Source organism: Polyodon spathula, chromosome 19 (genome assembly GCF_017654505.1).
Source record: "Polyodon spathula isolate WHYD16114869_AA chromosome 19, ASM1765450v1, whole genome shotgun sequence".
Lineage (NCBI taxonomy): Eukaryota > Metazoa > Chordata > Actinopteri > Acipenseriformes > Polyodontidae > Polyodon > Polyodon spathula.
The window spans coordinates 8,098,793-8,114,236 of NC_054552.1; the positions used below are offsets into that span (position 1 = coordinate 8,098,793).

The 15,444-nt window shown below is 37.3% G+C and overlaps 1 protein-coding gene across 1 annotated transcript; it reads left to right on the forward strand.

The window, feature by feature from the left end:
* The first annotated feature begins 1,102 nt into the window (after positions 1–1,102).
* LOC121295035 (D(4) dopamine receptor-like) lies at positions 1,103–11,595 on the forward strand. The gene is made up of 4 exons (XM_041219322.1): positions 1,103–1,967; positions 5,564–5,676; positions 7,031–7,596; positions 11,367–11,595. Exons 1-4 carry the CDS (start codon positions 1,719–1,721, stop codon positions 11,567–11,569), a joined length of 1,131 nt encoding a protein of 376 aa, XP_041075256.1. The 5' UTR covers positions 1,103–1,718; the 3' UTR covers positions 11,570–11,595.
* The last annotated feature ends 3,849 nt before the right edge of the window (positions 11,596–15,444 follow it).

Genomic DNA, 15,444 nt, shown 5'->3' on the forward strand with positions numbered 1-15,444 from the left:
ATCAGTAACGACAGTGTATCACATAACATTGCATGTAGCATTCTTCTCCCTTAACCTCGGCGATCGGCAGCAGCCAATCTGAGCTTTGACAGCTGTAAACTTCTATAAGGAACATTTACAGGTGTTCTGCTGGTCTAAGCGAGGTGGAAACTTATGCTGCTTTATACGTGATTATCTGCCCTGATAGCTGCTTTTAAAATGGGATTTACCTACGCAATCTGCCCTGCTCTTTCTCCCTTCCTACTTTGCAGCTGTATCTTTTCTGAGGGGGTCAATGCCTCCCGTCATCTGCCCTAGGTTGACTTCAGAAGTCTCACCCCATAAGAAGACGTCTTCCCTTAGCTGCATGGCGCGATTTTGGGTTACATTTATTATATTAATTAGATTGGAAAAGCCTTCAAATAATGTAACTTGAATATGCATACTGCATTAACAGACCATTACCAGATGGAAAGGCTGTCAGTAACATGTTTCAATGTCCCTATTTCATAGGACTGTAGGAACCAACATAATTTAAATAGGATGTGCTTCTTGCGCTAAATTGATTTTCTTTTATTGGTAACATTTATACTGATCTGCAAATATTTCTTCTATGAAACTGAAGGCACGTTAAAAGATAGATAGGCCGACTGAAACTGTGACATATATAACTCTGACAAATTATTGATAAATATGAATGAACCCTTTAAATAAATTAACATAAATATGAATATCATTGTAACCCTGTAATGCGTAATTTCTGTATCTATATTTTTCAAGGCAGCCTTCCTTTCAATTCCATGACACAAAATAAAAACAAATAACGCCAAAGTGCTTTAAATTATTATATATCAGGGTTTTTTTTTTTTTCTTTCAAAATGGAAATGTATTTGTTTACAGCAAATGAGCGTAAATTAATGCATGCACATTGACATCAGTGCTCCCATTTGGTAACATTAATTCACTACAGCAACACGTTATACAGAAGTGATTAGTGTCAAGTGACAGAAAGGAATGTCACCTACAGCTTAGCAGGTCCTGATCTCGCTCACATTACGTAAATGCAACGTTCAAGTGTATAGAAGCTCACGCATTTGCCCATTGGTAAACACACCACGGAGCCTTATTGGCGAGAAACGAATGCGGGTCGGCAAAAAGAATTCTCATTTATCTTTCAGCTTCAACCGTGAGACGTGACAAACCCTAAAGAACCTTTTCAGCTTGTACACCTGCACCTTTTTTCTGAGCTGGTCATACTTGTGTAATATGACTCTGCAGACCTAGCAAACAAATGGTCTGCTTGTTGCATTACCAAACACACTGTATAAGTTAGTGGCTTATACTGTTACCCTGTGAAGACACATGAGAAAAGAAAAAGAAACGAACGGGAAAGATCTGAAGTGGGCTGTGAGTGGGCGTTTGGAACTTGTTAGTTTATGTTTCTGAAGGAGTGCAGGCAAGACTAATGAAACTCGATGACTTGGTGCTCTGTCCACTGTATGTGGTGCTGAAGATCACGTCCCTGGGAAATCTGGATAAAAATTGATATCGCCTGTCAAAGGAACATCAGAAAGGTTAAACACCTTATAGGACTTAAACAAACCTGAAACTTCCAGTCAAGCGGCTCGATAGGATGTCTAGATGAGAGTCCATTTAAAAGAAGCCGACCATCTTCCGAGCAGAGGTTGCAGCGGGAGGCTGTGGGTCTTTGTTCAGCCCAGAGACTGCTGTCAGCAGAAATGGACAGCAGCAACCTTACCGTTACCTCTAACTACACCGAATTGCTACCGGGCAGTCATTACATCTTCCCCGCTCTGGTCTTCGGTATATTGCTAATAGTTGTTATAATCAGTGGTAACTTGCTGGTGTGCCTTAGTGTGTGGACAGAAAAAGCTTTAAAAACTACAACCAACTACTTCATAGTCAGTCTGGCAGTGGCAGACCTGCTCCTAGCTGTGCTGGTTTTACCACTTTTCGTTTACTCGGAGGTGAGTAAGTGCATAGCTCCACTCCTAGGTTTTGTGGTAAAGATTGAACATCAAATAATGTTGGCCGACCTGTAAATTAGAAGTTCGTTAAAATAATGCTTCCTTTATCACGTTGGTTCTATGTAACACGTCTTAAAAGCTAACTCCCCAATTGTAGTGTATTGCGAGTTATTCAGTACTATAGATTGTTTTCATAGGTTTCTTTCTTTCTTTCTTTCTTTTATTATAACTTTTTGAGAACCTTTTTAAGTATGCACATATACATGGTAGTGTCCCGGAATGGCAATTTTTAAAAACAATGCTTTGGTTTATGACTGGGTCATTTCAAAATGACTCTGCATTATCTTTCAGTGGTAAAACAACCATGCGGATTATAAAGCCGTTCAGCTCACAATTTACATTTCGTCTTTAAAACCTGTTTAAAAAATAAAATGACCACAATATATTGTAACGAAGATACATTGTACCAGAAATGTTTACAAAAAATTATATCATGAGATTAACGTTTCCTTTAAAAAAAAAAAAAAAATGCAATACAAATCTTCTGGCACTGGGCAGTTTGCCATTTTGAGAACTTGCTGACATTTTGTTATAAGTATCACAATCTTCCACAAAGGGGAGATCAGTGTTTGAATCTATCTACTGTAAAATGAGTTTGCTGGTCTTAACTTAGCCCCCTTTGGACATTGATCCAGCACACAGCATTCAGCTGCCGCTGCAAGACAGAGGTTAAGGACTGAGGGGGAATTCAGGTCAAGTTCATCTTGTAAATTTGCACAGTAGTTTTGCAGTTTACTATGCTTATTCTATGCAATTATTGTTAATCATGTTGGTTCTTTTACCATACTTGGCTTAGTAATATTTCCAGTATGGGTTTACTATGCTTTACCAATTTTGCTATGCTTTTGCCATGTATACCCTAGTAACCTGAGGATTTACCCAGCTTAAATGTCCTTCACTTTCTTTTTTAAAAAGACACAATGTGCAATTTATTGAGAAAACATCTCTTTAACCAGAGCTTCCTAGTATATATTATGATAATGACAGGGGAATTAGAGCAGGCAGTGAAGCCATTGTTATATCAGGGACACCAGGTACTGCAAGGGCCATCTGGATGAAATCAGCTCACCTCAGTGGCAAGTTGAATCCAGTTATTAATGGTTCATGCCGCAAAGCTTCAATGGCATGTTTAAACATAACTCCTTGTCTGCCCTTTTAACAATCCTCTTTAGGTTGGTCTTGTCAGGGAACAATATTATCCTATTAGGTAATCCACTGTCAGACATGCTAAAGGTTATTTTAGGTGTCTAGAGACCCAGAGACTCACTTTCCTGACAGAAAGTTTTTTTTTTTTTAAATCACAGGGAAAACACCTAGATGAATCATGCTATGGAATGATGTTTGTTATGTGTGTGTTTGTGTGTCTATCTTCTTCTTTGATCTTCAAAGATCTTACATTAATTAAGACTTCTACAGTTAAAAGTAACAGTGCTCCATTTGAATGCCACTTCTTTGTGTTGCACTATAGTGTAATTGTGAAAAAGTTAATCTATTCATTGATGATTTTTGCTGTTGAAAATATCACTGTAAAGATTTGTTTTGAAAAATGTGTCAGGATGTTGTACCAGAGCAAGAGCCTGTGTGTGAATGGGAGTCTGCACAATATAGGGAGTCTGAACGAAAACACATTCAATTTACTAAGAGCATCAAGAAGCAAAACAAAGAAGAGACTGTTTGCAACACAAAACTAGCACATCTCAAAAATTACCAATACTTTTCTTTGCTGAGCTGTTACCATTTACCGATACAGAGATTTAGACAATCATGGACTTTTTTTTTTTTGTCAGCTTTAGCCAGTAAACGCGTCAGTGCTTTTGAATCTTTTCTAACATCAGTATTAATGTGTCCATGATAAACCCTTCACAATTCCCCCATGCCTCCTGATTCAGAAATTACATTACATTTCATAGCAAGTTCCCAGATCTCAATCTCACCCGATAGGGGTCATATGCTTTATGAAGATGGGGGTATTGGTTTCCCACTGAGAAAAATGAATTCATCACGGATCCTAGAGCTGTGCAGTAAACCACTAAGATAGAGGGCCCTGTGACTTATCTTTTATCCCATATCTCACATCCAGGGAAAATATACTGACAAGAATCAGTGCATTACAGCTCACAAAGATAAGTATTGTCTCTTCCTTCTCTGATTGTGTGGTTATCCATCATGAGGGGCTATACATTCCTCTGGAGAGGTTGCATGCTGATCACTTACAAGAACAACAGTGAGGGGCTTGTTTGATGATAAATCAAAATGTGCATTATTAAATCTCTTATCATTTGCATAGATGCATGCTTTCTGAAGTGAACCTTAATGTTTCTCTTAAAAATAAATCAGAAGGCTCTGCAAATCCACATGCAGTACAATATAAAACCACTCCATAGCCTTAAATAAGATAACATATAATTATCTGATCAAATTTTAGTTCAGTATTTGTTTTTTATGGGTCTTCAACCCCGGGCAGTTGTTGTTCTAATAAACGAATGTCCTGCCTGGTTCAGTTGAAAATGAAAAGCCTATCTGTGTGTGCGTGTGCTTGTTTTAGCTTTTTGGGGTTTAATGGTTGGATCTCTCAGCCTTGTCCTCATTACCATCAATGACACTTCAGAAGGCTCAGTAGTTCTATTTTGCCCCATGGAACAAACATTGTTGCTTTAAAGTTCAACAGCAGCATTTATTGTTGAAACAGCTTGATGTTTTTTCCCTTAATCACTACAGAAAAAATAGAGAAGAGGTTGACCTTTTCACCACAGGAACAGAAGAACTTCATCAGAAAGGATAATAATGCCTTAGATCACTATAATATTATATGATCTTGACCTCATCATATAATATTAAGTGGGGAATATACCAGATCTTACAGTTCTTATAACTGGGCCATTTCAATACTCTATAATACTATTTCTAATTTTATGATTATAAGTATAAAGCAAACAAATTCTTCTGTGTATGAAGACACATTGATATTGGGCTGCATAGCAATGGCTGCTGCTCAAAGTGAGTTTCCAAATTCAGAACTCCTGTTAGCTTTTATAAAGCGTTTATAAACTTTGTATGGGACTCCTTTGTTCTGGTGTAGTAGGATTTTGACAGTCTACACACCCCTACAGAAATAATCTGTTCAAACCCCAGCCCTTTACTTGAAGCCATGACGAAGGTTTTTGGAGGATCCGCTAGTCTGGGTTCAACAGATTTAGCAAACAGGAAAAAGACTAGATTTTCTTTTCATATTCCTTTTACCCACAGGAATCAGAAAGCAAGGCAGGTAAATAGAGAATGTTAATAAATCCTTAGATTGCAAAGCAGCCAATGGTGAATCTAGCAGTCAATAGTCAAATAACTATTGCACTTTTAAGCCACTCACCTGTAAATAGTAAACAAACTATTTCCCTCTGACGTTACAGGTTTAAATAAACAGGTACTAATGGCGTACTTCAAAGCAGATAGGATTGGCTTTTTCCTGCACTGACTGGATGACCTTATTATCAGTTTGTACTTGCCTGAGAAACATTGAAACCTGTTCTTTCTTTTTACAGTTCCAGGGTGGAGTGTGGACCTTAAACACAGTGCTTTGCGATTCACTGATGACAATGGATGTGATGCTGTGCACTGCCTCCATTTTCAACCTCTGTGCAATAAGTGTCGATCGGTTTGTACTCTTGTTATTTGTCCTGCCTGTATGTGTTCACCTAACAAGGTATATGTACATCATCATATATGCCGGTCATGTCACAGTGCAGCTGTGTGTAGTTGAGCGGCCTATTGTTCTCATATGTGGATGACTTTTAATGCATGCTATCTTTTATCAGGCTCCCTGTGCTGACAGAGACCTTATTTTAGGTCCTTGTTGAGCAGGTACAGTTTGGAAACCTGTTTTTTCAACACCAGCCATATGTTGATGCCTTCTTTCGCCACAGCTGCATTTTGATAATTTACGCACAGGGCAGGTCACCAATTTCACAAACCATTTCCTTCAGTGTAAACTTTATGCTAATTTTGCAAAACATTAAGTAGCAATACACATAATGCATGTACAAATTATGCACTGGAATTTAAAATAAAAAAATAAAGTAACTAAATTCAACTGTTTTCGTTTTATCACAAGGGACCTACCATTTATGAGCTCTTCGGTATCAGCATTGTGTGATGATGTCATGTGCAGAAATGACAGTGGGCAAGCCTCTGTTTTTGATGTTTCAAAGTAGCAAACTTTTGATCAGACTATCTAAGACTGTGCTTCAGGGTATCCCATAGGATGTGAAGTGCTCCATCACTGTTTTCCTTGGAGAAAACTTTATAAGAAGTGACTGAATGTCAGGCTTGGTGTTTGATTCTTTAGGAGGAAGTTGGCTATGTCAGCTGAAGTCTTTAACTGTCAGGGAAGAGCCTGAAGACTGCTCAGTCTGAAATGTTTAGTAGCTCTCCATGCTTTACATGTAAAGGTGATCTCCTTTTTCCATTTTAAAAGAATTCCTGAAACAGAAAATAAACACACCAGTCAAACTATCGAATCCATCAAATCCAAAGACAACCCATTTTACTGCAAGTGCTGCTTACTTATCAAACTTTATTACTCGGGAAGGTCCTTATCTAATCATGAGAAATGTGCATTAATACACCTGTGGAGGTCTGAACCCAGTGCTTGATCCAATCTAGTAAGTTTAGAGGGTTTTATTTCAGGGTTAAGCCCTGAAATTAAGTGTTTCAACCAACATATTTGTTTTCCATAATGTCAAGTAGCTGTTATACTGTAGACCAAGGATACAGCACAGAACATATTTTAATATAAAGCATCCTTTAAAACAGATTAAAACAGGACAAGTAAGATAAGGGTGCTTTGGATGTGAGCATGGGGATGTATAGATTGTACTACGTTACAAGCTTCTAGAAGTCAGTTAAATATTTGACAAAACACTGTCCAATGACATCACACCGTACAGACGTACTAGTAGTGAGCAACTTTAAGGAATAAATCATGATAAAACATCTCCCTTCTTTTGCAGGTTCATTGCTGTGTCCATTCCTCTCAACTACAACAGAAAACACATTGACCAGAGACAAATAATTTTGCTCTCCGCCACCTGGATTTTTGCATTAGCCGTGGCTTCCCCCGTGATGTTTGGGATAAACCATGTTCCTGACAGAGACCCGGCCTTGTGTAAGCTAGAGGACAATAATTACATCATTTACTCCTCGGTTTGTTCCTTCTTCATTCCCTGCCCCATCATGCTGCTCCTGTACTGCCTGATGTTCCGGGGTTTAACGCAGTGGGAGGAGGCACGCAAAACTAAGCTGAACAACAGCATGCAAGCCTCCATGAAGTTTCAAAGCGGACACTCCCTGCCTCGGTACCCCCCTCCCATTATCAAGAGGGATCCGGCTGATATCAAACTGAAGGAACTCAATTGCTATTCGCATCCAGACTGCACTTATCCTAAGGAGTATAAGGGTGGCCACACAAAGACGATAGCATTACCAAAGCTGTGTATCTGGGCACCCTCTAAGAAGAAGCGAGCTAAAATCAATGGGCGGGAGAGGAAGGCAATGAAGGTGCTCCCAGTTGTTGTTGGTGAGTGTCCTGAGCTTCACCAGGAGTTTCTTATAGGGGTTATGGGGAGAGAGCTGTTTTAATTATCTTACTCTTTGTTTGGTTGCTTTCATGCATGTTCGAAAAGTTGTCGGACTCCTTGGTCAAGATGCACGTTCCTGTGTTTTGAAAAGGGAATTCAGAAAGAAAGTGATGTCCGAGTGCCGTTACTCATTATCATACCATTCCATACCACATCATACCAGTTTCATTTATACAGCATCCTTCATGTGGAAACATCTCAGTTCATTTTACAAAAATAAACAAGACAAAAGAGCTACAAACTGCTCACTAGTAAAAGGCCAATTCAAATAAATATGTTTTGAGCTTAGATTTAAAAATACTGACAGACTCAGCATTCAGAATCCAATTTGGAAGTGTTTCGAAGTGAAGGAGCTCGAACACTATCATAGGGTTATTGGACTGGCACAGGTAGAAGTAAATGGGCAAAAGATGGAATCTAACCCAGGCACAGTTAATATATCAGTCTCAAAGTCCAGCTATCATTTTTCTTATCAAAATAATCCTTTATGGTGGATGATGAGAAGTTGTGATGTGGCACATTGTGATGTCACCGTTTCAATGCTTAAGATTTATATAAATGATGTCCAAGGCATGAAACCTTATCCTCCCTTGATCCCTAGATTATCTCCTCCATTAATTTTTTTTTGTTGTTGTTGCTTGATCCAGGTTTGAGTCTGAGATTAATTGCACTGAGAGGCGCCAGAGAATTTAAATTGCAGCAGCACATTTTATTTTTAAAATCCCATGTCACGAAGACTGGAAGCCTGACAGACTTAGCTTTACTTTAGCTTACAGTAGTTTCCATTCCTGTGCTTTATTATACTATGCTATGCTTTTACACTCATGTAGCACTTTTATAAGGATAATAACAGATAGTTATACAGAATAACAGCACCCAGACACACACTGTACTTATCCAATCAGGCTGCAATGTCTAACACTGAAGTAAATACAGCTCCAGAAAAGCATTAATAGAAGTTGTCTGACAGCTCCTGATATTAATGACTGTGAGATGCTCATTGAATTCCTACTGATCTGCTTCTGCTGGACCTTAAACATTAGACATGGTGTTCTCAGCTTGTAAGCTTAGTCATTAACACTTACATGTATGGAACAGTACTGTCATGCAGTGTGAATATTTTATGCATATATGAGTCTGAAAAAGTTCCCCATTGACTTATTGCTCAGTATTGAATATCTGTGTACATTTTAACTCACAATGTATTCCTCTAAGAAGGGCTGTCAAACGCAAGGCCCGGGGGGCTCAATCAAATTCAGACCCTGAAGGAGTTCATGGCCTTTGGGTTAATAGGTTTTAAAATTTTCTTACTTAAAATGTATGATGCAGAAGGTGTACTGCATACAGGGGCCTGACAAATGTATTTAACTTTTCTGGCTTGCTTTCATCATTTAAAATCCAATTATAAGTCCCTTCCATCCTTTGGAAATACATTTCAGTCAGGCAGATGGATATCAAACATGATAGCTATATTTTATAGGGTTTTTTTCTTTCTTTCATATTTAACCATCTAACAACAGTTAATCCTCTAAAACATCCCAAATTAATAAAAACAAGTCCAATTTTTTTTTTTTTTAATTCTCAAATTATAATGCGGTCGTTGATAAAAAATGTAGTTTCGCAGCCTTGCTCTAGAAATTTTTAGATAACCCTCTTTAGAGAGTTTGAAAATGCTTGTCCTCTGAGCTTGTCTTATCTCCACAGTCACAGAAATCGAAACATGTGACAGTGTCATTGTTCTTTCTGCGGTGTACCATGGCAAAGCATGGTGAAAGGTGAAACAAAAGAAACTGGATTGGGGATAGCCCCAAGGGAAGGATCAGAGTCAGACAGTTCATATTTAACATAACAAATATAACAGCACACTCTACATTGAATTGCTTACAGAAATGTTTGGACAGGCAAGAGTTAGGCTGCACATAACAGTGTATACGCTATGTTAAAATTGTATATGAAGAATACCAGATAAAGTGCTTTTAGAGTTCCATTACATTAGCTAGCCCATTTGGAGATTTATGCCTGTTTCTGTTTTGTTGCCGTGATTCATTTGAGGTATATTATGTAAACTTAAGGCCAATTAGCAAAGCCAATTATTGCATAACAAACACAGGTTACCCATAATGTCCCTGCGAGTTGCTCACAGTTTGCTTTGCTTTTACTGTGGTAGACCTCTCCGTTATACATCTATTGTAGCTACCCCTTGGCTTAACTGATTTAACTACACTAAACTTCCAGAAGCATACTATTAGCTACACTATGAAGTGTAGTTACTTTGCTTATTAGGTGATGCATTTTAAACTTTTCTTAGTAAAACAAAAAAAATCACTTTCGAAACTGTCAGAATGTTTAGAATTTGGGGGTGGCCTTCACCTCTGTTAGTCAATCACTGTAGAATAATGCCCCTTTTAGTTTTCTGAGATCAGACACTTTAAGCACATACATTTTCAAGGAATGCATGAGCATTGGCTGTTTATGTCCATTGTAATTGGCCAGGATTGGGAAGTAGCTAATTAACAAGCAAGCCAATGTCTGTGCAATCTCAGCAGAAAGAGGTTCGTAAGTGGAAGAATATTTTTTGGCTGCTATGGAGTGCCAATTAGTGAGAAGACACTCTTATAAACAGTTTATCTGCAAAAAGATACACCAGAATGGCAGTTACCTCCAGTCAGAACCCAGGAGTTAACCATCACAATATCTCAATTTATGTTAAGTCATATTTGCCATGAATGAACTGTTAAAGGAGTTTATAATATTTGGATTGATTTTAATGCATGCTATTTTACACCACAACTCAGATGCAAAGCAAGAATCTAAATCAGTAAAATGAATGCAAACATGATCTGCCTCACTTTTCAACAACAATAAAAAAGAATATTAGTTAAAAAGTGACAAAGAACAAAACTATTGAAGAGACCTCCAAAGTCCCCTAACACCACTTAAAATGTCATGTCTTTCTATAAAACAGTGAGGCAGAGGAGCTGTCTATGTCGCTAATCCATAGCTCATCTTTCTGAGCTCATCTATAAATAGAAATAGATTACACCAGTTTAAGACTTCCAATTGGACTGCTTAGTCAAAACCCACTGCTGGTTCAAGTGAAACTTTTCCATTCCACTTTTTAACACTTGATCCTTTTGCTGCAGATCGTTCATACATAAAGTCATTTACTAACATCAGTTTAGTCATTTTAATTTATGTTTCATAACAAATATTAGTTCAAGAAATTATATTAGGTCAAACATACAAGAAATGTTGACTGGCGCCTTCATCAGTACATTCGATACATTTCAAAATACAGGTACATTAAGTGTGGTATCCATTTGCTAATATTACTGTCTGTGCAAGCCAGTACATTTAAAAACAGTACTTGTATATATTGTGTTTAAAACCTGTTAGATGCAGTAAGTGCCTCTTCAATGCAGACCATATTGAAGTAATTGAAATACAATACAGCACATTTGATAAAAATGTTCTCGTGAATGGTAAAACTCTTTGCTGGTAATGTAAACCTAGTTCAGACACCTGCTTTAGTGAGTGTCAAATAATAGAGCCATTTTACAGGACTTGCAGCAGTCTTGTGTTTTGTAAGTTATAGCTTGTTTTAACTGAACCAATACTCTTTTTTTTTTTTTTTTAGACAGATTGCAAATGACAGAAATGTACTTCTGATCCAGTCTAATAAAGAGTTGTATCTGTATCTATATTTCAGGTGCGTTTCTTTTCTGCTGGACTCCGTTTTTTGTGGTGCACATCACAAGAGCACTGTGCGAGTCCTGTGACATCTCCCCAGAGCTAATGAGCATCGTAACCTGGTTGGGGTATGTGAACAGTGCATTGAACCCCATCATCTACACCGTCTTCAACACCGAATTTAGGAATTTCTTCCGCAAATTTTTGCGCAGTTGCTGTTAACAAGAACTCTGATATGTACTGTAAGAAAGAGCACAAAGAAACTGCTTTGTATAGTATATTAAAATATGTTTCTTGTCATAAGAACTGTGTTTTGTAGTCTTATTTTGTTGAGTTGTTTACAGTGCTGTGAATTTTAATATAACTCACATGGAAAAAGCAGGAGTTGTTTTGCTTGTTTCATTGCAATGCAAAAGCTTAAAAAAGCCCAGTAAAGAAATCTGCATGTGAACTGATTTATTATTTTTTTTGCACTGGAGTGTGATGTTAATTAAAAAATAGCTGACTCCATATGGGAAAATGCCCTAACAGTCATTGCTGCTGTGGAAAAAAAAAACTTGCCAGGAGGAACCTTATGATGTACAATAAAAACCAATGTCATCAGCATGGACACTTTGAACTGTATGAATGATTGGGATATAGAGTAATTGAGACCAAGAATTCCACAGCCACACTTACTGATAATAGAGATCAGAGGTTCTTAGGAATCTAGAGTTGTGCTGTTTTTGCTTACATTAAATAAAAGCTGTATTTTAGAATGGGGTGTATTTCTTATACTAAACATAACAGTAACATTAGATTGTAAAAAAGTATTTTATAGTTAAGCAGGTATGGATTCTACTGAAAATAATCATTTTAAAGGTCTGTTGTCACAGGGGCTTATTCACATTATCACATACAGAATGTCTAATGGCCAGGATAATCTTGATCTATTCATATATGCACATTGGAGATCTTAAGGTCTTGAAAGTATAGTTGGTCAATGCTTATCTTTAAAAGTTGTAAAGACATTTAAGTAATTTCAAGATCTTTCAGGATATATTAAAATCAAATCTTCGTGCCAATTATGTCTTAACCATCAGATTTCAGAACTGGAGATGTGATTTTATTACTCTTGCCCTTACCTTGAAATGTGCCCTATTTTTTTTTTTTTTTTTTTTGCCAATCATTGGATTTATTACAATGAAAATAACATTTTACTGCTCAATGCACAGAGGAGAAAGCAAGGACATGTAAAAAAAGTAATTTATCCAATTGTTGTATATCAGAATTCTTTGGGAGCTTTTAACCAAAGATGGATATGTCATTAGTTACAATCAAACTCAATCTGATCACCTGCCAATTGAAACACTTTTATAAAAAAAATCCAGCCTTACTTTCATGATGTGTATTGAAATTAACTATCTTGGAGTTATCATATCTCAGTTGGGCCTTGTCAGGACTTGATGGGAGACCTTAGTAGGGGCACTGTGCACTGTGCTGTAGAAGGTGCCATACCTTTGCTTAAATCAAGGGCCTGTCCTGTGCACTAGAGCGGACATTTTTAAAATAACTTTGAAACAAACTTGAAAGTCATAAGTGTAAAAAGTTGTCAGATGTTAACAATGAAAATAGAAATTCCAGGTACATTATTTAAACAGTTGTAGCAACACGTGGGGACGTATAATGCTATATTTCTCGGGACCCCACTACTTACTATTTAATGCCCACTGTATGTATTAGTACTGGTACAAGTTCTGTACCAGTGGTCCCCGTAAGCTTTTATATCACTCTATGTAACTTAATTTCCAGAATTAGCAAACTGAAATTAGAAAGCTTTTTAATCCTCAATGTTTTTTATTAGGGGTTCCTGTGATTCACCTAAGGGCAAAGTGTGGCCTCCTTAGCGCATCACTAGTCCACGACACCTTACAAGGGCTCGACAGTGATTCTGGCGTCCCCCACTCAGCTAAGCTCTGCTTACTTACCTTCCTTTCCATTAATGTTGCTTTCTTTCTACTGTGCTTGAGGATATCAAACTTCTGGATAGCCCCAACCAGAATCTTTTCATCTCAACCAGAGCCAGTTGCTGCTCCTCTCTGCTGCTTCAGATAAGTTCTTCACTATAGCGTCGCAACTGGTCGAATCCAATGTCTCTGAGAAACCAGGTTGTGGAGTGTACCACAAATCCTCAACAACCCACCTCCACTGGGTTTTGCATTTTATAGGAAACGCGTATATACCGATAATTGTAAAGGTAACAGCTTTGTATAAACAATTTTTTAAACTATATGGGACACTAAACCTTGAAACAGATTGAGGATGACTTGTCTAAAGATATCAGCCAAGTTTCTACTAAATTGGGTTAATTAGGCAGGGCAAGGTCACACATTAATAAGTGTTCTCTTACACTGATCCATTAAATTAGGTGTACTTATTGTGTGCTGCTTAATTTCGTTTATATATTTCTTTACACAGCACAGCTCTGCTTTATCTCTCATTATTATGTATGATACACTGTTGGTTGGTTATCTGAATATGACTTTTGCTTAGAACCAAAGCTGGGTTAATATCCTTAGGTTAATTAAATCCACAAAGTAGAAAAAGCACCTTGACACACCAGCAGAACAACAAAGCAACTACTGACAGACAAAAATGTAGCATTTGAAATTAAAACATTATTTAAAAATAAATCAATAAAATTTATTTAAAAAAAAAAAAAACCCAATAAAACCAATCACAACAACCACTAGCACATATTTTTTATCTTTTAAAAATGACACCAGAATCCAGTCCCTTCTGCGATCTGATTAGACTGGTTGTTTGATTAGAGTTTCAGACTCAGCAGCACAACAGCTGCTTTCTATCAAGATAGGTCTGAGGACATGCTTATGACAGATCATAGGGATTAGCATCAAGGTTAGACAGTTGTTGAGTAGTGTACTCTCAAGCTTATCTGTGGGATGGGGGTTATAGAAAAAGCCACACAAATTCATCAGGGAAGGAAATTAATACAGCCAACGATAGATCTGTAGCAAGAGACAGGAAACCACATATGCTGGCCCAGTTCTGAGGAAGAAGAAAAAATACAGGAAAGTGTAACAGTGAAATTGTACCCATATGAGCATCCCTTATGCAGCAAGACTCCTTTTAACACCTTTACATTTTCTACTGAAGAGATAGATAGATAGATAGATAGATAGATAGATAGATAGATAGATAGATAGATAGATAGATAGATAGACACACATATATAAAGTATACATTAAATACAGTCAAGTCACATATCTGGGACAACTACTTCCCAAAGGGAAGCCAAGGAAACCCTGATAAAAGTTTACCACAGTAAGTTCACACTGTAATTTGGCAGTTTTTCCATGGTTAAGATCATAGTTTACCTCTCTGGGCTTTACAATGCTTACCTATGCTTTAACATGATTTCACTTTGCTTTATACACAGATTATGAGTACATTTACTCACAATATAAAGTTCAAATTATTTTACTTCTGGTAAGAGGTGGTGGGGAATACGCAGGGTTACATGTACAAGCTACTTGGGTTGAGCTCTTAAAAGGTTAGCTAGAATCAATTTCCGATACAAAGAGGTTGTTTGCCTGTGGAACTAATTTGTGTATTGTTAATAAAAAGTGTTGGAAAAGATGGAACACCCTTCTGGCAGATGGAACAAAATCCTAACATTGAAGCACACATTTTCTCTATTATGGAATGCACCAACATTTGTCATGAATGTATTGTGTATCGAGTTTTAACAATTTGTGCCCAGCACCTTTTTTTTTTTTTTTCAACCCACAATTGTTTCCTTCAGAAGAGTCTTATGAGACATCGCTCCAGGCACGGTATTATAGTAGACAGAATTATTAATTTTGTAGACCTACACTTAGCAATGCTTTTTCATCCAAAAATCTAAATCATTTATTATTAGGAGAGGTGTCATTTGATTTATAGCTCTGTGAATTATTTAGAAACACACGTGAATCCTTTATCTGATCTAACCCTGAATATTAATGCAAAGACCTGGCTGGATGTCTGAAGGCATCTCAAATAAGCAAGGGCGAGCCATGCCATCTTTCTGCTCTGTGCTCAACCTGCTCACAATT

Coding starts and splice junctions, on each gene's coding strand:
- LOC121295035 (XM_041219322.1), top strand. CDS start 1,719: ATGGACAGCAGCAACCTTACCGTTACCTCTAACTACACCGAATTGCTA. Junction 1,968..5,563: donor CACTTTTCGTTTACTCGGAG/GTGAGTAAGTGC, acceptor TTCTTTTTACAG/TTCCAGGGTGGAGTGTGGAC. Junction 7,597..11,366: donor GGTGCTCCCAGTTGTTGTTG/GTGAGTGTCCTG, acceptor TCTATATTTCAG/GTGCGTTTCTTTTCTGCTGG.